The sequence below is a fragment of the Aotus nancymaae genome, unplaced genomic scaffold (genome assembly GCF_030222135.1).
Source record: "Aotus nancymaae isolate 86718 unplaced genomic scaffold, 86718_ANA_hifiasm-v0.15.2.pri h1tg000032l_0, whole genome shotgun sequence".
Taxonomy (NCBI): Eukaryota; Metazoa; Chordata; class Mammalia; order Primates; family Aotidae; genus Aotus; species Aotus nancymaae.
The window spans coordinates 22,713,688-22,739,281 of record NW_026988445.1 but is presented as its reverse complement, the minus strand read 5'-3'; the positions used below and the strand labels follow the sequence as shown (position 1 = coordinate 22,739,281).

At 37.7% G+C, this 25,594-nt stretch overlaps 1 protein-coding gene across 6 annotated transcripts in view; it reads right to left on the bottom strand.

The window, feature by feature from the left end:
* RYR2 (ryanodine receptor 2) overlaps window positions 1-25,594 on the bottom strand; it is a 784,705-nt gene that overhangs the window by 195,301 nt on the left and 563,810 nt on the right. For all 6 annotated transcript variants that reach the window (XM_064383634.1, XM_064383629.1, XM_064383631.1 and 3 more), the window contains 11 exons: window positions 22,700-22,814; window positions 21,209-21,341; window positions 19,308-19,411; window positions 15,634-15,769; window positions 14,924-15,110; window positions 12,841-12,946; window positions 10,162-10,282; window positions 6,875-7,044; window positions 5,404-5,624; window positions 4,021-4,111; window positions 663-803 (listed from right to left, as the gene is read on the bottom strand). In XM_064383634.1, the coding sequence (XP_064239704.1) occupies window positions 663-803; window positions 4,021-4,111; window positions 5,404-5,624; window positions 6,875-7,044; window positions 10,162-10,282; window positions 12,841-12,946; window positions 14,924-15,110; window positions 15,634-15,769; window positions 19,308-19,411; window positions 21,209-21,341; window positions 22,700-22,814 (1,525 nt within the window). The remainder of the gene's footprint in view (window positions 1-662; window positions 804-4,020; window positions 4,112-5,403; window positions 5,625-6,874; window positions 7,045-10,161; window positions 10,283-12,840; window positions 12,947-14,923; window positions 15,111-15,633; window positions 15,770-19,307; window positions 19,412-21,208; window positions 21,342-22,699; window positions 22,815-25,594) is intronic.

Here is a 25,594-nt window from a genome sequence, read left to right as displayed (position 1 = left end):
CTCCATTATGTAGTAAACCTGTGCTTATACTGCTCTAAATCATCTAACAACGTCAGTCTGGGAATTCAAACTAATTTAGATTAATTTAAGCATGAACACACGAAACCTGTTGCTCTGACTTTTCTCTAACATCAACACCTGCCAGTCATCTGAAAACATGAACTATACAAATTTTGCAACTATAAGGGAATGTCACGCATACAATGCAACACTGAGTGAAGGTATCTAAATCTCCACAGCAGGAAAGCTGGAAACTTTAGCAGGGCAATGAGATATTACAATTACATAAGATTTCATATTTTATATTTTTATGTTGGATATAATTTCTTCAGCCTTTATAAGATTGGAGATGGGACTTGGGAGAGTTTGAGTCCAAACGCACCAGAAACTTAACAACCTGTGCATCATTTCCTGAACCACTTAGCCATTTTAAGTTCAGAAACAGTATCACATCACAAGGAAAATGCTACCATCGTGATTAAGAAAAATAAATATAAATTGCATTTTCAACATCTGTTATGAAGTTAAGAGAAGAGAAATAATCAAGCCGTATGTATCTTGGTTAGCAAAGATAGTATTTGACGAGGAATACGACCTTACTAAGAACGTGTGGCTTTATACCATTTTACTGAAACAAACAAACTCACAAAACACTAAATTACCTTTTGAGACAGGGCATCAAAAATGCCCCAGAACAACTTTCTTGATAAATGAAGTTCTTCTTCTGAGGCAGCACCAAAGTTTCCCCACCCTCCAGGCAGGCAGTAATATTTCCAGCATCTTTCATAATGATTTGTCAGCAGCTATGTGGGAAGACAATTATAAAAGCAATGAGCTATCAAAACTTTTATATCAATTTGTTTTCATTTCTCCTCACATGGCACTCTAATGATACATTGTAAGGTCAACTGAAGTGAAATTGCTCAATCTTATATGAATTCTCTCGGAGAATACTATCACCATGTATATTACGTGTGATGGCTAATATTAAGGGTCAACTTGACTGAATTGAAGGATGCAAAGATTTTTCCTGGGTGTGTCTGGAGGGTGTTGCCAAAGGAGATTAACATTTGAGTCAGTGGACAGGAGAGGCAGACTCACCCTCAATCTGGGTGGGCACCATCTAATCAGCCGCCTGCACAGCTAGGATAAAGCAGACAGAGGAATGTGGAAGGACTTGACTGGCTGAGTCTTCTGTCCTTCATCTTCCTCCCGTGCTGGGTGCTTTCTGCCCTCGAACATCAGACTCCAGCTTCTTCAGCTTTTGGACTCTTGGATTTATACCAGAGATTTGCCAGGGGTCAAAGTCCATCAGCTACAGACTGAAGGCAGCACTGTCGGCTTCCCTACTTTCAAGGTTTTGGACTCGGACTGGCTTCCTTGCCCTCAGCTTGCAGACAGTCTATTGTGGGACTTCACCTTGTGATTGTGTGAGTCAATACTCCTTAATAAACTCCCCTTCATATATACAGCTACCCTGTTAGTTCTGTTCTGTCCCTCTAGAGAACCCAGACTAATACACTATGTCTCATTCAAATTTAACACCGATTGCTACATGAGAAGCAAACACCCAATTTTACAAATAACTGTATCTTGAACAGCATTCTTTATGAGGTTATTTGGATGTCTATGTATCCCTGAGTTCTACATTAATCATTTACTTATGATTTTATGAATTGTTATGAATATCTCGGAATCCATGTGTACAATGAAGGGACTGATTTCAGGATGACCCAGAATCACAATAAAGGAATATATGTCTGTGATTCTTTTTGCTCCCTCTCTGCCTCTCTTTTGGCTTGCCTCAAAACTTACTTCTCCAAGTAAAGTTCCAAAACTGCTCTACTTGGATCACTTCTTTGTCTATGTTTCTTTGGTGGCTATGGATGTAATTTATTACTTTACCGACTGTCTACATTGCTCCTTACATTTTCACCTATGCATACTGTTTGTTTAGAACTAAACTGGAAGGTCAAGAACAAACACAGAATCTTCCAATTATTTGGTAGTTTTTTGGATAACTTATTTTTGATCTATATTTGTCAAATTAATAAAATGATCTGTATGACTATAAGCATTTGGACTGTTTCCTATATCTAAGGAAGAAAATAAATTGTAAGAATTGCTATTATTAAAGTAGGCTGTGTGTCTTACCGTTAAAATATTACAACTCATTTACTTTCCCTTCAAGTCACAAAAAATGAACACATCCAGACATCCACACAATTTAGGAGTCACAAATGATGAAACATTGAGATCTAATTTGCTTGATTTAACACTGACGTATCTCTAACGTAAAAGAGTTTTATTGCATAAAGGTAACAGCATGAGACTGTATCTTTTTCACAAATTTTCCAGCTCATTTGTATCAAAAAATTTTGCAAGACAAGGACTATTCTAGACAATAAAAAACATAAAAAATAGGATTTTTTGCAAGGGTATAATTCATTTTACCTAATTCAGTAATGTATCTAGATTTATTAAACCAAAGTCAATTTTCAGAGAGAAAGATTACTTTTGCTAAACATCCAGGATGCGTCCTGTAACAGCTCCATATAGACTGCTTTATATCTCATACTTCTTCAGCACTAGTATTGGGTAGCCATTGGGGAAAAAATAATGCTACTAGATGGCATTGCAGAATGGTCATCTATTAAAAAAAAAAAATCCAGCCGGGCGCGGTGGCTCACTTTGTGAGGCCGAGACAGGCGAATCACGAGGTCAAGAGATGGACACTATCCTGGCCAACATGGTGAAACCCCGTCTCTACTAAAAAATACAAAAATTAGCTGGGCGTGGTGGCGCACGCCTGTAGTCCCAGCTACTCAGAGGCTGAGGCAGGAGAATTGATTGAACCCGGTGTAAGGCCAGTTGCCTCGGGGAGCTTGGACATGCCCACCCCTCTCTGTGCCTAGAAACCACATCATCATCCCACACCCACTTCTACACTCGGCACTAGGCTCTGCACTCGGCACCTAGCCAGCCGTTGAAGAACCCCGCCAAAATTTAAAAGAAGCCCCGCCAGAACCTGCCCAATAGCATTTTGCCCCATCTGGGTTCCACTCCCCCGGGCGGCCCGCTCACCGGAAATCCCGCCTACCTGCCAATGGCAGCTTGCCCCCGCCCATGTCCTGCTTCCCCACAACCAGTCAAAACGCCTCCACTCCCTATAAAACGTCACGCCCTAGAAGAGTCAAGCGCGACTTCTCCGGCCCCTCCTATCAGATTGCAGAACCTCGCCCAGAAGCCGATTAAATTTCTTCATTTCAATAACTGGCCTCAGTTGCCTCATTCGAACCTCCCTTGCTTCATTTAAACCTTACACCCGGGAGGCGGAGGTTGCAGTGAGCCGAGATTGCGCCACTGCACTCCACCCTGGCACCTGGCGACAGAGCTAGACTCTGTCTCAAAAAAAAAAAATTCCATCACATTACTATATAACTTTGGTGCAAACACTATATTCTGAGCCTAGATTAGGATACTAAAGGAAAAGAAAACATTCCCAAGTCAGTAAGACAGAATGACACTTGATCCTAAAAGAATGATTGAAAAAAATATCAGCGATTTTCCTATACTGTGTAACAAATTATAACTGCATATACAGAGAGGTTATCTTTGAACCCTGTGAAGTGACATTTGGAATCTGTCATGTGATTATTAACTTAGAAAAATGTCGTGTATAAAGCCTAGTCTTCATCCTTCAAGGTTTCTAATCATATTTTAGGCCAGGCTTATTACCGTGTTTTCAGCTTCAGAATATCTTTTCCTTGTGGTCCTTTTATTTCCAGTGATTTTTATTTCCATTATTTCCATGGAAATCAATGTTAAGATTTCTATAATCTTATAGAACTTGCTTATCTCAAGTTGATGTACACATTCATATAACTTCTATGCCCATTTCAATAATTGGGAGAAATTTCCCAGCATCAAACACAATGTATCTAAGAAATGTATATGTTAAAATAAAAAATAGTCAGAGGAACCAGTAACCAAATATCTACAAACATTTCCTGTACGTACTTTGAGAGGCATCTTTGCGTGTTCATTTAATAATGGAACATCAAATACTAATCTTCTTAGTAAGTGCTGCATCATAGAAGGTCTCAACTGTCTGTTGGAAAAAAGCTAATTTTAATAATGCCGAGAAATATGTCTAAACTAAGTATATCATTCATTAGAATGAATTATAAAAGCCAAGGACCTGAATCTATACCTCTCTTCAGATGGTATTAATTAGGTTCTTCGTCCAAAGATTAGCCACTTCGTTACTTAATTCTATGTAAGGTTAGATTTCCCAACTCATCTCTATCGCCCCTGGATCTGAAGACCACCCCTTCTTCACTACGGAAGGTGTTTCTGTTCTGCTCCTTCCTTTCCTAGCCACTCACAAATGCAGACCCCACTGTTTCCTAAGACTTTCCTCCATTGATTTTAGTAAATGTCCCTTCCCTCGTTCCAATGGATGGTAAGAAGCAAAAAGAAGGAATATTGGAACCGAAAGGAGGAAAAAATGGCTGAGACAGTAAATTTGCCAGAGAAGGAAGGGAGAGAAAACGAATACATAGTGAACATCTACTGTGCCAGGTAACAGCAAATGCTTTACCTCATTTAATACTTAGAAAATCTGTGAGATAGGCATTTTGGTTCAATTTTAAATAATCTTAGATTAAGGGAAGTTAAAGAATTACTCTTCTGATTTTCCACCTCCCTCAGTGCTATCTGGCTCTCAACTCAGACACTCGCCCATGGGTGAAAACTTGTCCTTCCCCGAGGGACTGCCAGGCTGCTGGCTGCACCTCCAAGAGTTCCTGAGCAGTTAGAAAGGAGCCATGACCTTTCTAGAGGCTTGAGAAGCTGTCACCTTCACAATCAAAACTTCATCAGGGGAGATATGTTTCTAGTTTTCATAGTAAGACATTCTAGCACTTCTACTTAGAGAGAATGGTTTTCAGCCTTCATCATTGCCACACATAAATATGGTTTTAATAGTATGCTGTATCATATTTTATATTTAAGAAGTTCTTTTTTCTTTTCTCTTCTAGAAGAGGAGGTCAATTATCAAACACAGTCAAAAGGGGAGATCTAATCATCTTACCTAAGGTGGCCAAGGACACCAGACACAATCACTCCCCACTCCCATCACCCAGAATAGTATTCTGTAACTGGTCAAAACCTATATCCAACAGCTGGATACCCTAGGGAGGCTTGGAGGAACACTCTGGAACCTGACTGGGAGCAAGGTCCCTCAGAGAAGACTAATTCTTCAGTATATGGGACTACCTAAAATGAATTAAATTTGTGGTATGGAAAATGTTTCCAACATTCCAAATAATTTGTCAAAGGCCACATTGTAAACTCTGTTTTTTAAAAAAGCAGCTGGCATAAAATTTGTTATCCACTTACCCACAAATAGAGAGTAAACAAACTTCTATGGAATCCCGCTGAGCTTTGGTTAGTGAGCAGCCCTTAGAAAGTCTATACACGGTGTGAAGTAATGAGTCAATGAGAGAAGCATGGTGCTCTGTGCCAGCAAAGAGAGGAGCACATCTTGTTAACAATGGCAAGACGGCTGTGCAAAGGTACCGATTGAGGGCCAAGGCCATGTCTGTAGCACTCAAAGCAGCCTGAAAAAGAATCAGAGAGCAGAAGGCCATTTGTGTTTGGCAGTAGATAACTTTCAAAGGGATTAACATGAGGACATATAATTTCGCTATCTAGAAAATGACAGCACTATGAAAAACGGAAATGTATTCTTTAGTTATATCTTTAAATGTGATTCATATGATTTTTATCACTAAAAACAATCAACTATCAATTGTTCATAAGTAGATAAAAATGAATGAAATGATACCTGTCTCCTCAAAAAGTTTAACAGAGGTTCAGATTCTATCATTAAATATCAATGGTAGGATCAATGTAAGAAGGCAATTATATCACAGATGTACTTTCCTTTGCTAGGGAAAAAGAGGAGCTTATTCTCACAATAGGTCTCATAGGCGTACATTCTTTCTGAATTCTCTTTATTATTCATATTTCTTCTTCTTGTGTCTATCAGCACCAATAATCAAAACCTGACTGTATTACTATGTTATCATCTTACTATTTAGGTCCAGCATTTCATGTGAATATACGAAACAAAAAAAACAGAAATTTTCATTTCATGTTTGTGATTCTGCTCTCATATATTTCATGAAGGGGCTATTGTCAGCTGAAGTCCCGATGTGTTTTGAAATCAAAAAGGCATATTTAATTGATAAAATTAATGAGTACATAAAAGTAGGTATTAGATGTGTATAGCAGTATAACTACTATAACAACATTTAGAACTTCAGCTTATTCCACAGTGTTTCAAAGAGCAGAGTATTTATGCTGATAATGGCAGATTCTCCATGTGGGCCACCCAACATACAGAACAGACTTCAGCCCATTTGTACCTTAACAAAGGAAGATACCAAGAGGATAATGACTCAACAATGTCCATTAAATCATCTAAATTATTTAATTGCTTTTATGGAGAAGCATAATTGTTTAGGCCAATTTAGAGGTTGATACTGAACAGAAGTTAACAGGAGTCGCTGTGACCTCCCAAATGAGCATTATGTGAACCTCTTATTGAATCCCATAGCACCTGATCAGAATTCTTATCATATTCTTTTTGGTCAGTGGGCAGTTTCTTGAGGTTGTCTGTTTATTCAGTGAATTCCTTGAGAACAATGGTCTAGTTTATTTTCTGTTTACCCATGGTTTACCTGAAAATATAACAAGTACTCAACAAACATTGTCAATAAATTAATGAATGGATATATATAAAAGAACATCATAAGGTACAGAGTGGAGAGTCAAGAGAGGAGGAAGTCAGTTGTTCCCATCTCACCGTATCTAAAGAAGCAGCTGCCCGGAGATCTGGCAGAAAGCCAACCTCAAGAAGATGGAGGAGGAAGTCTTGAACCTCAATTCCATAGACCCTGTCAAGGAATAAAACCATGGCTGCCTTGTGATCTGGGCAAAACCCCGCAGACATGTCAGGTTCCACCACATTCCCATCTAAAAGAGAGAAGTGAATTTTGGTGTCAATGGCTGTGCCATATACGGGATAGATTACAAATGGCTGCTTTCTAGACTTCTTATGTTTTAAATAAAGTTTTCAATGAAATGGTTTTCTGTTCTTGGACTACCCTCAAGCTATTATGGGAGCCTGCTGAGAAAATAAGGCAGTGTAATTTAAAGCCAAGATCATTTAAATGTTATATACGCATCCACTCGTTAACTGCATACATGATACAAGACATGGCATTGTTAGATATTCAGGAGAAAAAAACAGGCATCCAAAATCTACTTTCTAAAACTCCAAGTGAAATTGAGGAAAGTTAAAATGTAAGGATGTTCACTCTTTTCTAAGCAAGCCTCTTTTAAACATTAATAAAGCTCATCTACCCTTATGTGACAATCTTGGTATATTTACATTTTCATGGCTTAGAACAATAACCACATGGTGAAATGATACTATAAAACCAGTATGGCTTTCATGTGAAATATGTTTCATTAATCCTACTAGCATTTAACACACATTTGAGGGTCATATTGTTTTCTCCATGAATAGTCAAAGTTTTATGCCTATATAGATTAGTGAATTCTTTATAGTAACTCCATAGGTTCCCTAATAGGGGACCACTGATATGAGAAATCATGGGAATACGTGCCAATTTCGAGTACTGAAGAATGGATTTATTTTCTGTTTGACCATATGATAATTACCCCAAACTGGTGCTGATCACACACTGTATGATTCTACAAATAACAGCACAGAATTTTTCAATAGGATACAACATCAAAGAAATAAGAACTCAGAGAAAGATGACACATGACCATAATCATCCTGAACGAACTGGATGAATGAAGTGACAACTTTTCTGTTTTCACGTATAGTCAATGAACAAATTTTATATGTGATTCATGAAAATAAACAAATAATGTTCTAAAGGAAACTAGATGAAAGGATAATTCCTGGTAGTTTTCATTCCTCGTAATTATAATAACACCTAATATAACTAACACCTTCCTTTCCTTCCATTATAAGAATAACAGTTCTGATGTGTTGTGCTGTTGCCAGGCACTGCCCTAGGAACATTGCTGACATGATCTTACACAATTCCCACAACCCAACTGTGAAGCTGCTATTATGACTCTCATTCAATGAATGACGAAAACTAGCTGTTACCAGAAGTTAAGTAACCGGTCCAAGGTCATTTACCTAGTAACTGACAAAGTGGTATTTAAACCAACTAAAATTGAATTTAAAATCCAGTCAAAGCTGACTTAACCTTAGTGTCAAATCAGTATGCTATAATTTTCAATTAAAACTCCATATACAATTCCATTTCAATTCTCCTGAACATCACATTTAAAAGGAATTTAAATGAATAGCATTCTATTATCTTAAAGCATAGCTGTGCCCAGGGAAAAGGAAAGGAAGTCACGGATCCTGCTTTATATGCTTTACTTTTTAAACTCTAATCCAAGCAGACATTGAATTTAATGAATGCCGCAAATGCATCTGCCTGGGGCTCAAGACTCAGGGCTTGGGTCCAGTTGCTGTTTTATTTGCACCATCTCCTCAAACACACTGGAGACAGTAAAGCAGCAGCTTCACCCTGCAGTGCCTGCTGTGTACATCCACCCACGATTACCCGCAGTGCCTGCTGTATACATCCACGCGCAATCACTGTCTCAGACAGGGTGGCCAAATCTGCCCGCGTCAAGAGCTGCAGGATTCTGTGCTTGTCCCTCAAGTTTTCTGAACCCTTCCTTCTCTCATTATTATTCTGAAGCATACTCTAGCTCTGAAATAAATATATTAAAAATGTCTGAGGAAGACCTTAGCTAATCCTGAGAAGGGAAAATACCATTCTCTAGAGACAAAAGTCACATACTAAATATAGAACGTATAATAACCGTTGTTACTGCTACCTGGTGATGTTATAGACCAATTGAATTGTCATTGAAATGGAGAAATAAATACTGGTGGTTTAACTTTGCAGCGAATGCACAGCCACATAAAGTTAAATGAAATGAACAGCTATGGTGATATAAAAACCTACAGGTTTCTGTCTACCTTCTCCACAAAAGGAAAGCAGCAAAAAAAAAAAAAAAAAAAAAAAAAAAAATTTTTTTTTGAGATGGAGTCTCACTCTGCTGCTCTGGCTGGAGTGCAGTGGTGTGATCTCAGCTCACTGCAACCTCCACCTTCCAGGTTCAAGCCATTCTCCTGCCTCAGTCTCCTGAGTAGCTAAGACTACAGGTGCGTGCCACCATGCCTGGCTAATTTTGCATTTTTAGTAGAGACAGGGTTTTGCCATATTGGCCAGGTTGGTCTCGAACTCCTGAACTCAGGTGATCCACCCGCCTTGGCCTCCCAAAGTGCTAGGATTACAGTCATGAGCCACTGTGCCCAGCCCCTAACTATATTTTGTTCTACAATTAGAAGTCCGTCATATAAATGATTTATGTATAAATATTCAATAAAGTATTGAAAACTGAAAAAAACACATTTGATAAAGTAAAAACAAACTATAATTTGGGATTTAATGTGTCTTTTAGTTGTCTTCAATAATTTCTTTAACCTTTAAAAAAAATTTCTCCTTATCTGCAAAATGGGGTTGAAAATAAATTTTAAAAAAAGGAAAAAAAAATTCCTCCTTACTCATAAAAAGAACACTCCTTTCAACAGGGAGTGGATTTTTAAATCTCTAAGTCAAAAGCTATCATCATTGCTTTTAATAGAAAAGCATTACAAGAAAGTGACAATGAAAACTATCAAAATGCGTGAACTAAGGAACTGAGGTCAAGAAAGACAGAAGAGCATAGGACCAAGGACACAGGGTGTGACGTAAGACAGTGGAGGATGGCGGTGCATATTTCTGCTTCTCTAGAAGCTGTCTGAAATGTCATATCAAAGAAAAGTAAAATCTCAATGCAAATACAGCTTTAAAAACAACGGAAAAAGTACAAAATATACACTTTATAGCTTTTTTAAAAAAAGAAATGTAAGTAGTATAGACATACTTCAGGATGTGGGGAGGATGCTGAGTACTGATAGCATCCTTTAGAACGTGATGTCATCCAACATCTTACTGAATTAGGACGTACTGAAGCTGGCCTTACCTTTGGCTATTGTTGGCATCTGAAAAGCGATGCTGATAACTCCCACCAAATCTCCCAAGGGAATTAGGGATCTCAAAATAGACCTAATTCTGATGGCTTCTCCCTTACCAGCATGAATCAACTATACAGGGGGAAAGAAAAGAACATTAGAACAACTTTGTGACATCAATGTTACAATTCTGTCTAGGAAATCTGAAGTATGGGAATCCAAGTCCAAAATCATTTTCTGATCAGTATACATAAAAGTTACACCTCTCTCAGAAACAGTTTCTAGTTTACCTGCAGATATTTATTTGCTCACACAGTTGTCACTGACTTCAGCATACACCAAATTATTTATACTATGGTCTAAGCCAGTTGGTTCATCCATTAGAACAATAGTTTTTATCCTTTTGGGGGACTGTTAAAATATACTGAGCATCTGACACATTTATGAAAGTTTACTTTCCAAAATTACATGTAAATACCTATCAATAACATGAGCAATAATAAAAGAAAAAATAATTATCATTAGACTCAACATATACTAATATTTATGGCCAAATTAGCTCCTTTCTTGCTTTGTGCTAAGAAATGAATTGCATAACCATATCTTCCACCCTGATTTTTCCCAAGGCTGAATTTATTGTGGAGGAAACGACGAACATAAATCCTAACAGTTCTTTCAGACTGACATGAAGACACAGTCAAGAATCTCAGCGAGTCTTTAGGACACATCAGGCCTGCAGAGCCAAGATGGGCATCTGTTACTTCATTACAGGGTGTGAAACTCAAGCACAATTTCTGGTGCATAGGAGGCCTCGAATAATAGTTGCGAAGATGCATAAATTTCAGAAATGCCCTTATTACTTCACTTAGTTTCGCCCCCATTAATATAACAGCATGAAAACTTCTATGTATTAGTATACTTCCTCTTTGTTTCTCTGTTTTTTTTTCTGAGATGGGAAAAAGAACAAATATTGTGAGCAAGTTTTTTCTTTTTTTTTTTTTTGTCAGCAATCACCTCTAGTATACAAATTTTTAAGTCTGTTTCCATTTACTAAGATGAAAAAAATCTTACCAGAAGCAAAGTTTAAGTTGTGATAAAAATCAAACTCCAGTTTTCTAACATTCTAATATTTCTCTATCCTGTGATTCCTCTCTGTTCACAACAAAAGAGTACATCTGGGAAGTTTCAACCTCTGGGTATGAAAAACCTAAACGAACCAACCAACCAACCAACCAACCAGCCAACCCAAAGCGAAGTGAATATAGACAATAAGGGCAAGAAGAAAGACGTTTCGCAAGAAAGCCCTGGCTTCGTGATCATCCCAGTTTAGGAATATACCTGAGGTCTTTACTACCCCAGCACCAGTCAGTGTGTTTCAAACACTGGGTTTGTTTCTCATAAAAGATGTGTTGGGCCTCAGCTAGGATTTTTTTTTTAAATGCATATAATAGAATAACATGGAATCAACTACAATAAAATAAAGAACAAAATATCAGAATATATTACAGAGTAAAAGTATTATTCCATGAAACTTTAATTTCATTAAAAATTTCAGAAAAGACTAATCTAGGTCAAAAAGTTTCAGAAAACACTAATCTAGGCTGGGTGTGGTGGCTCACGCCTGTAATCCCAGCACTTTGGCAGGCTGAGGTGGATGGATCACTTGAGGTCAGGAGTTCCAGACCAGCCTGGCCAATATGGCAAAACCCAGTCTCTACTAAAAACACAAAAATTAGCCAGGCGGGGTGGCGTGGGTCGGTCGTCCCAGCTACTCAGGAGGCTGAGGCAGGAGAATTGCTTGAACCTGGGAGGCGGAGATTGCAGTGAGATGAGACAGAGCAAGACCTTGCCTCAATTAAAAAGGAAAGAAATGGGCCGGGCATGGTGGCTCACGCCTGTAATCCCAGCACTTTGGGAGGCCGAGGTGGGTGGATAACAAGGTCAGGAGTTCGAGACCAGCCTGACCAAGATGGTGAAACCCCATCTCTACTAAAAATACAAAAATTAGCTGGGCATGGTGACACATGCCTGTAATCCCAGCTACTCAGGAGGCTGAGGGAGGAGAATTGCCTGAACCCAGGAGACAGAGGTTGCAGTGAGTCAAGATCGTGCCACTGCATTCCAGCCTGGGCGACAGAGTGAGACTTCATCTCAAAAAAAAAGAAAGAAAGAAAGAAAGAAATGAAGAGGGGAGGGGAGGGCAGGGGAGGAGAGGGAAGTGAACAGGACAAGAAACACTATATAGTCTAAACAGCTCTTAATATCCACCCCCTACACCTTCCCCCTCACTTTCCTGTAACCCAATGGCAAACACATCAAGCTAAAGACACAAAAGAAAACGACTTTGGGTAGGAGCAGTTGCTTTCTGCATGCGCTGTAACAGGAGAGGAAATTGCATAGAGAAAGTATGTTGTTTTCTTCTTATGAAGTGGGAGGCTGTATGAGTTTCAGAGATATATGAGTAACTAAGTATTCTATTAATGACTTGCACTGAAATCCCATTACTAATTTTTACAACCAACAAGACATTTCCAACTAAACAAACACTTGTTCAGCGATTAGACTGCAGCTGTTATTTTTAATGGAGCATGAACATTATTGGTTTTGGTTGCTATTATACTCTTTGCCAGCTATAGATGTCTCAAGGTAGAGAAATCAGGATTGCTGTTCCCGAATCCCCAGGCACTCACATGCATCTCAGGAGCACAGCGTCCTAACAGGTCAATTAAAGCTGCATAGAAGGTCATGATTGCGTTCCCCATGTGGATAGTGTCATCTTCCTCCTCCTCCGTATCACTTTCATGGATGTTTTAAAAGAAAGAGAAAGCAAATGGGATAACTGACATTTCATGTTTATTACATATCTCTCTGAGGAAAGGGACTACAAGGTAACACATTATTCTTCTGATATGTTTCATATATGTTGTAAATGTAGAGCTTGACTTTTTTTTTTTTTTTCAGACGAGTCTCACTCTGTCACCCAGGCTGGAGTCCAGGGGCATGATCTTGGCACACTGCAACCTCCGCCTCCAGGGTTCAAGCGATTCTCCTGCCTCAGAATCCTGAGTAGCTGAGATTATAGGCTCACACCACCACACTCACCATATTTTGTATTTTTATAGAGATGGGGTTTCATCATGTTGGTCAGGCTGGTCTTGAACTCCTGACCTCGTGATCCACCCACCTCGGTCTCCTAAAGTGCTGGGATAACAGGCATGAGCCACCACACCTGGCTGAGCTTGACATTTTTAAGGGAGAATAACAACTGGTAAAAGATCAGACTTGAGATTGTATCACCAAGAACACATCTGTGGAAATTTTAGTATTAAGATCCATTTGAAGGGAATAGGAGGAATTACTCATCTGATGGGTTCTTTTCCTTTCTAGAGGTAGTGCATTAACAAAGAAAATAATTGACAGAAGGACATATGAGCTTAGACTATGTCAATAAATGGCACACATGTAGAGAAAGGGTGACAAAGATGTTATATAAGGTCACATGTAAGGCATCCAGTACAGTGCTTTGCCCAGAGTGAGTACTTTATAAATGTTATTGCAGTTGCTTATCTACCTCTGTAACAACTACTCAACCTCCTGCAACCCCCATCAAAGAATCCAATATATCTCCCTCCCCATCTCTGTGGGGAAAACATAATTACATATTCTCTTGCTGATGAGAGCCAAATCGGGAATGGTCCTGGAGGCTCACATCCTTCCTCCTTGGTAACTCAGCAGATAGCTGCCTCCACTGAATACAGCAGTCTACAGAGTGACAGTGAGGCCTTGAATGACAACCTCCCTCCTGGGCATACAAAGCTGTCTGTGAGGTCCTCAGGTGCACCCTTGCTGGTGTGGTCCTTGGCCAGAGGTCTCTGGATATATTTTCTACTACTGAGAGAACCTAAGAGCTTCCTGGTTCCTTCACGGGTAACTGATCAGCATGCAGCATGGTGTGTGTGTGTGTGTGTTGGGAGTGCTCATTCTTGCTGGAGGAGTGCTCCCAGTCTGCAAATCTGGCCATGGTGTACATGGAACATTTATGTCTAGTTTATATGTAAAAGAAAAAGAGTTTGCAGGACTGAGCACCTCTATCGCTTTTTTTCAGAAATGTGCCTCAATAAAGCCCTATGTTATATCTTCACCAGAGCCACTAGCACTGTGGGTACATGACCACCCAGGATGACATTAACTTAAATAGACAAACATCACCCCTGGATTTACTTATGTCCATTACTGGAGTCTAGTATTAACAACGCATACCTACAGATAAACGTAAGACAGTAACTGCTTCCCGTATCTGTCTCCTATACCTTAACCAAGCATTATACTCCTCAGAATGACACCTTTTCTAGATTTTACCATCACACCAGTTTAGTCAAGTCTCCTTTTCATTTGCAAAAGTTCTCTAATTATAAAACCTCATTCTAACTACCTTCCCACTAAACTCCAGTCCAATCCCAAAGGTTCACCTCGTACCATTTAGAACAACTCACTTTGTCCTAGGTTCCCTGGGAAAATTTGTAAGATGCATCTCTTACAACCTAAATTTCTCTCTGCTAAATTTACACAATCTTCTTCAGCTCTCTTTGTTCATTCAAACTATTCCAGTAGCAAATTCCATTCATTCTTCCAAATCTAAGACATTATATTTGCAAAGGGAGAAATCTTCAGTACCACAAGTTATATTGCAATTCACAGGAAGCAGAATGTATTTTGTAAAATTTCACATTGAATCGTATGGCTCATTCGTGAGGGTGTATATATTAGACCTACAGTGTTTTGCTGGATCCGCTGTTGGGTGAGGGACCATCTCGGGAAGGATCCTCAGCGATTTTGATGGCTTCTTCCATTGCTGCAAGAAGACCATTCCCACCTTCTCCTCTCAAAGCAGGACCAAAACACTCAGGCCTCCGAATGAGCAATCTCACCACAACATTTGCATTTTCTTCCACACTCTCCCCTAAAGTAGAATAGGGAAGATAAGTAAACAAATACAATTACATGGATGCTCTGAACAAATAAATGTTATACTAATCATTTCCTATTTATAAGAATAACCAACAACATACTAATAAAGCCAAAATGTAACCCAAATTACTAGCTTTAGGTATACAAAACACGGTAAATTTATTTTCTTGCATTAATTTTCAGAGTAAAGCATTACGGAGGCATAAACTATTGATTCGCACTAACTTGTTATTATTAGAGAATAATGTCATTATCCAAACTATTATTAGAATTCAAAATAAAAAATTTATGAGAACTTAGGTGCCTAAAAAATTTAATTTAAACAATGAAAGAACTATATAAACAAATACAGTATTATAAGTGATTACTGTGGAAAAAACCCTATTGAATTTAAAATATGTGATTTCTTTGCTAATACTTCCTTCATGAAAGTGCTGGGATAAATCCTTATTATATATACATATCTATATGCAGTTTTAATAATAACGCAAAGACCTCAAGCAATCAAGTCCTACCATTACAGAAGACAGCAAATCTAAGAAAGTCAAGATATCTCTCTCCTTCCACTGGATTCCACCCAATGTCTGGATAACCCTTAGACACCAGCATCTGGCAACTTTGCAGTCCACAACCAGCCAAATAACGAACCACCTGCAAACAATATGATTAACAAAGCATTATCCCTTGGATGAAAAGTCATTAGATGCTTACATTGGATACGGTAAATGACATCCTCAACGGATGCTTTTAAACAAATGCATTTTTGCAAGTTCTTTTTAATCTCATGATAATTCACCTGAATTCCCTTTAGTAGAACCTTAGACTTTAGAAATATTTAAATATTGTCCTAAAGTGGCATCATAATAAAAATATTTATGATCCTGCTATAAGCTTTGTTTTTTAAAACTCTCTCTAAGCAGACATTCATTTTAATGAATGCCACAAATGCATCTGTCTGGGGCTCAAGACTCAGGGATTGGATCCAGTTGCTGTTTTATTTGCACCATCTCCTTAAACACATTGGAGACAATAAAGCAGCAGCTTCACCCCGCAGTGCCTGCTGTGTACATCCACCCGCGATTACCCGCAGTGCCTGCTGTGTATATCCACCCGTGATTACTGTCTTAAAAAGGGCAACCACGTCTGCCTGGGTGGGCCAGGAGCTGCAAAATTATGTGTAAAACTGTGAAAGAAAAATATTCTGAATTTTATAGCATCTAATTTGAGGCCCTTATCGACCAAAGTTAATAGATTGCAAAAATGTCTAATGACCTCTGGTGCAATGTAAAAACTGAATCCACCCAAGATATCAAAAGATCTATCTGAGAGGCAAAGACATTTTAAAGAGATAAATTGTTTCCAAAGCATTTATCAATTTAATGGGGAAACAGGCACAATCTCAGCTCACTACAACCTCTGTCTCCCGGGTTCAAGCGATTCTCCTGCCTCAGCCTCTCAAGTAGCTGGGATTACAGGTGTCCGCCACCACACCTAGCTACTTTTTTTTGTATTTTTTAGTAGAGATGGGGTTTTATCATGTTAGCCAGGATGGTCTCAATCTCCTGACCTCGTGATCCGCCCGCCTCGGCCTCTAGAACACTTGTACATGTAACCATGCAGTATATATCTTTCTGTGCCTGGCTTCTCTCACTTAGCATAGGATTTCGAGATTCATTCACATTGTAGCATGTGTCATTCTTTTTTATTATGGAATGACATTTCACCATATATGGGTATATCACAGTGTTATTTATCAACTAATACATTGTTGATAGGTATTCAAGTTGTTTGCAGTTTTTGGCTATGATGAATACAACTGTTATAAACATTCGTGCCCAAATCTTTGTGTGGACATATATTTTCCTTTCTATTGGGTAAATTCTTAGCAGTGGAAATGCTAGGCATATAATTTATGGGACGTGTATGTTTAACTTGTTAAGTATCTGCCAAACTTCTCTCCATGCTGACTATATCACTACTCATCACAAGAGAAGTATAAGAGAGTTCTAGCTGCTCCTTGTCCTCCTCAACATTTGATATTGTCAGCTTCTTTAATACTAGCCATTCTAACGAGTGTGCAAATTAAAAGATTTTAAGCAACATATGGGGGAAACATGTCCTGAGGTGTATCAGAGATGCAGGGCTTTGTGATACTGGACTGGTACGTACGGATGATTTGGGGAAGCGTTTCACTGTTTCATGTCTTCGACAGCCATGCACTGTCTGCCCAGTGCTGAAGCTGTTATCTAAAGCTGGGACAAAACAGTCAATAACAGAAAAAAACCACTCTGACCTCCCTGACTTGACATTTTAGTAGGAGATAATTATTTTGGGGTGGGGGGCAGAGTTTTGCTCATGTTGCTCAGGCTGGAGTGCAATAGTGCAATCTTAGCTCACCATAACCTCCACCTCCCAGGTTCAAGTGATTCTCCTGCCTCAGCCTCCCAAATAGCTGGGATTACAGGCATGTGCCACCATGCCTGGCTAATTTCATATTTTTAGTAGAGACAGGGTTTCACCATGTTGGTCAAGCTGGTCTCAAACTCCCAACCTCAGGTGATCACCTGACTTAGCCTCCCAAAGTGCTGGGATGACAGGTGTGAGCCACCATGCCCGGCCTAGGGGATGAATTTTTTAAAAATACCTAACTACATAGAATTTGATTAAATGTATTTATTTTAACTATAATTATCTTAATATTTATTTAAAACATGTTTATATAAATATAAATAAAACAAAAGTATACATTAGTGTATATAGCATACAAATATATACATTTCCAATGGTTGAAAATAAAGCAGAAAGGAAACAGGAAAAGTTTAAGGAAGTAGAGTGAGCTTTCCATTTTACATAGCATGGACATGGAAGAGTTGATCAAGAACGTGACTTAGGAGCACTGACTGAAAGAATGCCTAGAAAGAGCCATGATGATATCTTGAGTAAGGATATTGCAAATGGTTGGAACAGCAGATGCAAAGGCCCTGAGGCTGAGCACAGCTGGCATGTTCTGGCTACAGCAAGGGGGCAGGTGTGGCTGAAGCACAGAGAGAGAGTGCAGGAGAGCCGTAGGAGATGAAGTCAGGCTGATTTGTAGGATCAGATGGCATAGGAGCTATTGCAACATCTCTGGCTTTTACTGGGATTGAGACAGAACGCCTTTGGGGAACGCTGGATGGATGATTGGCATGATCTTTTTAAAAGGGTCACTTTGGCTGATAAGGGAAGAACAGATTCCAGAGGAGCGAGGAAAAAAATCAGGTGACTACTTAGAATACTATTGCAACTACAGCCAGGCGCAGTGGCTCATATCTGTAATCCTAGCACTTTGGGAGGCTGAGGCGGGTGGATCACGAGGTCAGGATTCAAGATGAGCCTGGCCAATATGGTGAAACCCCGTTTCTACTAAAAATATGAAAAATTAGCCGGGCATGGTGGCACACGCCTGTTGTCCAAGTTACTCAGGAGGCTGAGGCCAGAGAATCACTTGACACAGGGAGGCGGAGTTTGCAGTGAGCCGACTACACACTCCAGCCTGGGCAACAGAGTGCGACTCCATCTCAAAAACATAAAAAAAAATTTAAAAAAAGAATACTATTTGCAACTACAATACGGGGAAAGTTTCTCTAAATGCTGGTAGCCACATATGTGGCTTAATATCTTTAGAGTGCATGGTTTTAATATATCGCTGATGCTTTGTGCCAGGATACACAAAGTATATGTGATACAAAATGTACATACAAGATGTCAAAATCACCTTTTTAAAAACTGAAACTGTATGATTTAGTCAAAAATGACAGCAGATATCATGAAAAGACAAAAACACATAAGAAAACAGATACAGAAATGTTTTCCTCGTTCCACAGGAAAACATTTGTGATCAGAGAAAATTCATTTTTTCAGATTTTTTCTTGTTCTTTGTAACATTTAACTACAATATAATGTATAGTAGAATTATATACAATGTAATATATAACATTATATAGTGTGTAATGTAAATGATAATATGCTTTAATTCTACGGTCACTATAACATTTGTGTTGGTACAAAATTAATTGCAGTTTTGGCCATCCTGTTTCATTGCAAAAACCACAATGACTCTTGCACCAACCTTAGTAATATTTAAAATAATGAGAAAGAACTATGAAAAAGCGTAATTCAAACAAACACACAGGGCCGGAACACTGCTCACCTTTTCCAGATCTGGCTCACGCAGAGCTAATGCTAGTTCATTATTATCCATCACTGAAGCTGCGGCCACATCCAGCGGTGTGGAACCTCTCATAGCCGGGGAGGCTGTTAATTCAAATAAAGAGAAAATATAACCTGGATTGTGCAGTAACTATAAACTCCATACAAAAATTCACTGCCCCTTAAAATTCAATTTCTAAACACCATACATAGTGTACTCATCTACATTGTTTACAAAGTTTAACTTTCAAGTATTTTTTCATTGACAAAAATTGTATATATTGTGTACATGTTTTGAAATATATGTATACTTTGCAGAATGACTCAGTTGAGCTAGTTAATGTATGTATTATCTCACATACGCTTTTCTGTGGTGAAAATACTCAAAATCTACTCTGGCAGCAAGTTTTAAGAATATGATACATTGTTATCAACTATAGTCACTATGCTGTATAATAGAGCTTTTGAACTTATTCCTACTACCTAACCAAAATTTTGTATCCTTGAACATCTTCCCATCCATTCCTCCCCACACCTGGTAATCACTATTCTACTCTGTTTCTTCTTTTCTTTTCTTTTTTTTTTTTGAGATGAAGACTCGCTCTGTAGCCCAAGCTAGAGTGCAGTGGCATGATCTCAGCTCACTGCAACCTCTGCCTCCTGGGTTCAAGCCATTCTCCTGACTCGGCCCCCCAAGTAGCTGGGACTACAGGCATGTGCCACCATGCCCAGCTAATTTTTGTATTTTCAGTAAAGATAGGGTTTTACTACATTGGCAAAGCTTGTCTCGAACTCCTGACCTCGTGATCCACCTGCCTCTCCCCCGCAAAGTGCTGAGATTACAGGCAGGAGCCACCATACCTAGCCTCTACGCTCTTGTTTCTAGGAGTTTAACTTTGATTTTAGCGTCCACATGAAAGTGAGATCATGCGGTATTTGTCTTTCTACACTTAGCTTATTTCATGTAATGTAATATCCTCCAGGTTCATCCATGTTGTTGAAAATGACAGGATTTCCTTCTTTTTCTTAAGGCCAAATAGCATTCCATTGTGAATATATATCACCTTTTTCCTATCCATTCACCCATGGATGAACACCTAGGTTGATTCAATATCTTGGCTACTGTGAATAACGCTGCAATGAACACGGAAGTACAGATATCTATTTGACATATTGATTTCATTTCCTTTGGATATATACCCAGAAGTAAAACTGTTAGATCATATCGTAGTTTTATTTTTAATTTTTTGAGAAATCTCCTTAATGTTTTTCAAAATGGCTGTAGTAATTTACATTCCCACCAACATGTATAAGCTTTCCCTTTTCTCCACACCCTTGACAACACTTACGATCTTTCATCTTTTCAGTAATAGGCATCCTAACAGGTGTGAGGTGATATCTCACTGTGGTTTTTATCTGCACTGTGCTGATGATTAATGATGTTGAGCATTTTTTCATATACCTATTGGCCAACCGCATGTTTTTTTTCTGAAATGTCTATTCAGGTCCTTTGCCCATTTTTTAATGAAACATTTACTTTTTTTTTTTTGAGATAAGAGTCTCACTCTGTCACCCAGGCTGGAGTGCAGTGGCACCATCTCAACTCAGTGTAACCTCCGCCTCCTGGGTTCAAGCAATTCTCCTGCCTCAGCCTCCTGGGTGGCTGGGATTACAGGCACGTGCCACCACACCTAGCTAATTTTTGTATTTTTAGTAGAGACAGGGTTTCACAGTGTTGGTCAGGCTGGTCCCAAACTCCTGACCTTGTGATCTCCCCACCTCAGCCTCCCAAAGTGCTTGGATTACAGGCGTGAGCCACTGTGCCCGGCATAACGTTTACTTTTTAAATGTACTATGTATAATATTTTAACCTTACAGATGAAATAAAAGTCATTTACTTACCAAGACCAACACTGCTGTTTTCCAGTAAATAACTGAGATGATCAAACATAGCTTTTTGATTCTGCCTACTTATACGACAGAAGTAACAGAGAAAACGGCAACAGTTGGCCACCATCTTGGGAAAGGTGATTTCCTACAGAGAAAGCATGTCATTAGCTACTGAAAGCAAATGATCTTTATAAAATTGAGTTCAGAAGTTGAGGTCTCAATCACATCGTCAATCCCTGTGTGCCCATGTGTGCCAAACTTCAGATACTAAAGATCTTCCAATGATTTACCTCATCCTTGAGCCAATGAAAATAAGCCTGGCACTAATTCAGAAACTTCATTACCATCAATGGGTTAGATTGGAAATTGATTTATTACCCTATTCTCAAAGGTGACAGGCAGATTCATTTGTGATGTGTTGCCATCACTATCAGCTATGCTTCCATGGGAAATTATGTAATCTCTTTGATTCTGTTGGAATAATATGGATAATAATACATACTTTTGGTAAGGGGTAGCAGAGTGAATTCATGGAGATAATTTCTGAGAAATATATAGTTGAGCACTTGGCACATATAATAGGATGTTCTTATCAGTATTAATATTAGTAGAATTATTGATTTTAGGGATTTACAACCTCCCTGATTTGCACCTCATGAGATGATTTTCTGGACTGGAAGGCCTGCATGTTTGACCCCACCAAACACATCTTCCTTGAAACCAAATATTACCATAGCGTACCCCAGATACTCTCTGGAGTTCTTCTATAATAAAGTACTATATATTATGAAAAGCCTTCTAAGCCTGTCTAACTGGTAAACAGACTGATTATATGAAATGTGGGCTTATTTCAATATTGTGAAAAATATCCCCTCAGGTTTAAGGTATCAAAATATATTTTCATATCAGAGGTTATGAAATTATACTGATCGTATAAAGTTTTTTTACGATACTACCCCTAATTTAGTTTTTGAGACCATTAAGTTGTGGTCACTTAAAAGTTCACTTTAGAATTCTACAACAAATACACTTGAGAGCATTATCATCAAATCTCAATCTGGATTGGAAATTAAGTGAAACCGACCAATGTCTGTATCATGAAGGATGGCTGGGTCTGAAGAACGTGCTTGTGCCATGGACTGGTAATGTGATGACAATTGATGTACAATTCAAATTTAAAATAAATTAATATATATACTAACTTTTATGTTTCTAAGTATCTAAATATCCCCTAAAGGAGACACTTCAGTTTCTAAATATCCCCTAAAGGAAAATAACTTAGGAGACAAAAAATTACACAGCATAAGACAGGAAATTTTTATCAAACTCAAGAGAAGAAAAAGAGTAGCACATTCAACTCTCTAATGTCTGTGTGTTTTTTTCAAAAAGTGTCCTTTAAAAACAGTCATCCTAAGAGGATTTAAGAAATTCTCTTTAAGAATCTGCAATCTATATACTCCAGGAGATGATACTAAATAGCATCTCAAGAACCAGTGACTTTACCTTGGACTCTCCACCTCCAAGGACGTTCACCATGACCTCCATCACAGTCTCGTGCATCCCGAGTGCCCTCATGAGATTAGGGTGCTGGTAAAACACCTTGTTATTCATAATATCCCTAGAAAGGACAATGTGGGTATGGGGTAAAGCTCAGAGCATCGTTTAAATAGTTACCCAAGATTCTCATAACTCTTTTAGAAATAATTTATGTGAGTCAAAAAGCAAAAGCAATCACAGTATTTAATAAGCCACAAAAGTTAATGAATTACTTGAGTTTTCCTCAAAATACTGATCATTTACCAAAACTGGTAGACAAGTGTCTATTTTATTTTTTTTATTGTAACAAATATAGTAATATGTAAACATTAGTTAATATGAAATATATTTTGGACACATCTTCCTAATTTTATGGATATCCAACTATGTGTCCAACCTTGTTTTGTACAAAAATATGAATTAGTGTTATACCATGTTTATATAAAAATTCTTCATATATAAGTATCTCTGCTTTTCATATATACATGCTTATCATTAGTACTACATTCAGTGTTGTATACTGAATGCATAATTACAATAGTGTTATTTCTTATTACATTCATATTGTCATTTTAGCAAATACTCAAAGGGATTTATATTCTCCAAGAGAAACTGAGTATACATGAAGTCCAGGTAAAAGTAATCTAACTCATGAAAATGGGCCTCCAGTTTCAAGAAACAGTATTAGGTGACACTTAAAATGTCTCATATTATCATTACTGCATTACGTGTTCTTGTAAGATGTGTGTAAGGAATTCCTAAGGTCATAATGTTCAGGAGAAAGTATCATTCATTGCAAATAAAGAGTTTTGTTGAGTTCTATTTTAACATAAATCAAATGGATGCCAAGAGTCTCTTCTATAAAACATTTTCTTGTCAGATCTACAGCAAGAATATAACATACAACCTCCAAGAAAATTGAAACTTCTCTTCAAATTAGTTTTCCTTAATTGAATTACTCACCGATTAATTTAGTCAAATGCAAAACTTTAGTTACTCTGGCTATATATAGAAAGTGGGATAGCATGATTTTTGTAGTTATTATTTTTAAGGAAGAGAGCTTTTAGACAGCATAGGTCAGAAAAACAGCTTGATGTCCAGGTCTAATATAGGTCTGTCTTATTTCATGCAAGAACAAACTAAGGTAAACAAAGGCAGCTTTTTCCTTTTTATTGTCTCATTAATTCAAATCTTTGAATGAAGTAACTTGATTTTACTATCTCATTTGCTTTTAGTTTTAGGTAATTAAATAGATTTATAATTCTCCTCCCCAGCAGTCAGGCTGTCATTTACTAAGAATGTCTCTTATGTTAAATATTTCAAAATATCACAAAAAGAAGCATTTTGCTTTTTAAGATCATTTTGAGCTTTATCACTAATGGATGATTTTTTTTTTAATAGCACATATTACTGTTGTGAAAGAATGTGATCTCTGTTTCATGGAAGGCTTTCTTTTTCATTTGGTTAATTAAGATAACTTCTTATGAGAGGCTTCCCCAGGTTAGATTTAAATGTTAGTACTCAAATAAGACCTATGCTCATACAATTGTAAAGACTATAATATTTACTTTTCTCAGTTGGCTTTTCTGATTTCCCTCTCTGTCCCATTGGTATATTTATTTTTAGTGTGCCAACAATTACTGCGAATTTGTAATAGAAACTTTCAGTCCATTTTTATAATTTTAAATACTGAATAGGTCCATGAGCAATATGCAATATTGTTTTCTGAGTTAAAATGTATAGGAATGATATGAAACAATCTGTATCATTACACACTTGTTTTCTTCTCTCAGGATTATATTTGAGTTCTGTCAAAGAAAAACCTTGGTATTTTATTGATCTTTTTCAAAGAACTAACTCTAAGTTTCTTTGATCAATTTTATTGTTTCTTTGGTTCTATTTTATTCATGTAGCAGTTATTTTTATTATCTCCTCTTTTGCCTGAGATCTATGTAACTACATTAGCTTTCTTTCTTCTGCTAAATATTTGTCTTATCAGCATTTAACATCCTGTCTTACAGACTTCTACATTTTTATGTTTAGGTATTTTTCTTAGGAACACCACATAGCTTAATGTATATAATTTTTATCGTTGTTATGATCTTGATTCCATCTCAGTTTTTCTTTTTTAATTAAGTTCTTGAATGTTTTAGATATTTAGGGAGTACAAATGCAGATTTCTTACATGCATATGTTTTTTCATGGTGGGGTCTGGGCTTTTACTGTAAAACAAAAAAAAGCCTGGGCTTTGGGTGTACCATCACCTGAGTAGTGAACACTACCCAATAGGTAATTTTTCCATCTTATTTCAAGTCCCTAAACCACAGAAGATTATTAATGATTGCTTAGATTTACAAATGTATAAATCAGTAGTATACTCAAAAAAACTTATTGCATCCCATTCTTTTCTCTGAATTCCATTTTCTTCTCCCTAATGTATATATTAAAATTTAGCATTAAAATTTTAGAAGGTCCTCCAATGAGGGACTGGAAGTCAATATTCTGAAACATCTTTGTTTTATCCTCACTGTTGAACATGGGATATTAACTTTAACCCCAAAATCCGCATGAAACACAAGCTCATGATGCTGAATTCTCAGAAAAGTTGTTCCCCCTACCCCTTCTTTTTCCAAGGCCCAGTAGGTACTGATAAGCTTCCTTATCATTTTCTGCTCATATTTCCCACTACCCACCTTGCATTTCAATGTATTTAAAAATTTTTTTAATGGTTTAACCACCAAATAGATCTATAGATCAATGTGTTTTTATTGTCCTATGATTTTATATATTATTGTAGATTACTATGAGACTTAAAAAAAAATTGAAAGATATTGGCTGTGTGCCACACTGTAAAATTAGTCA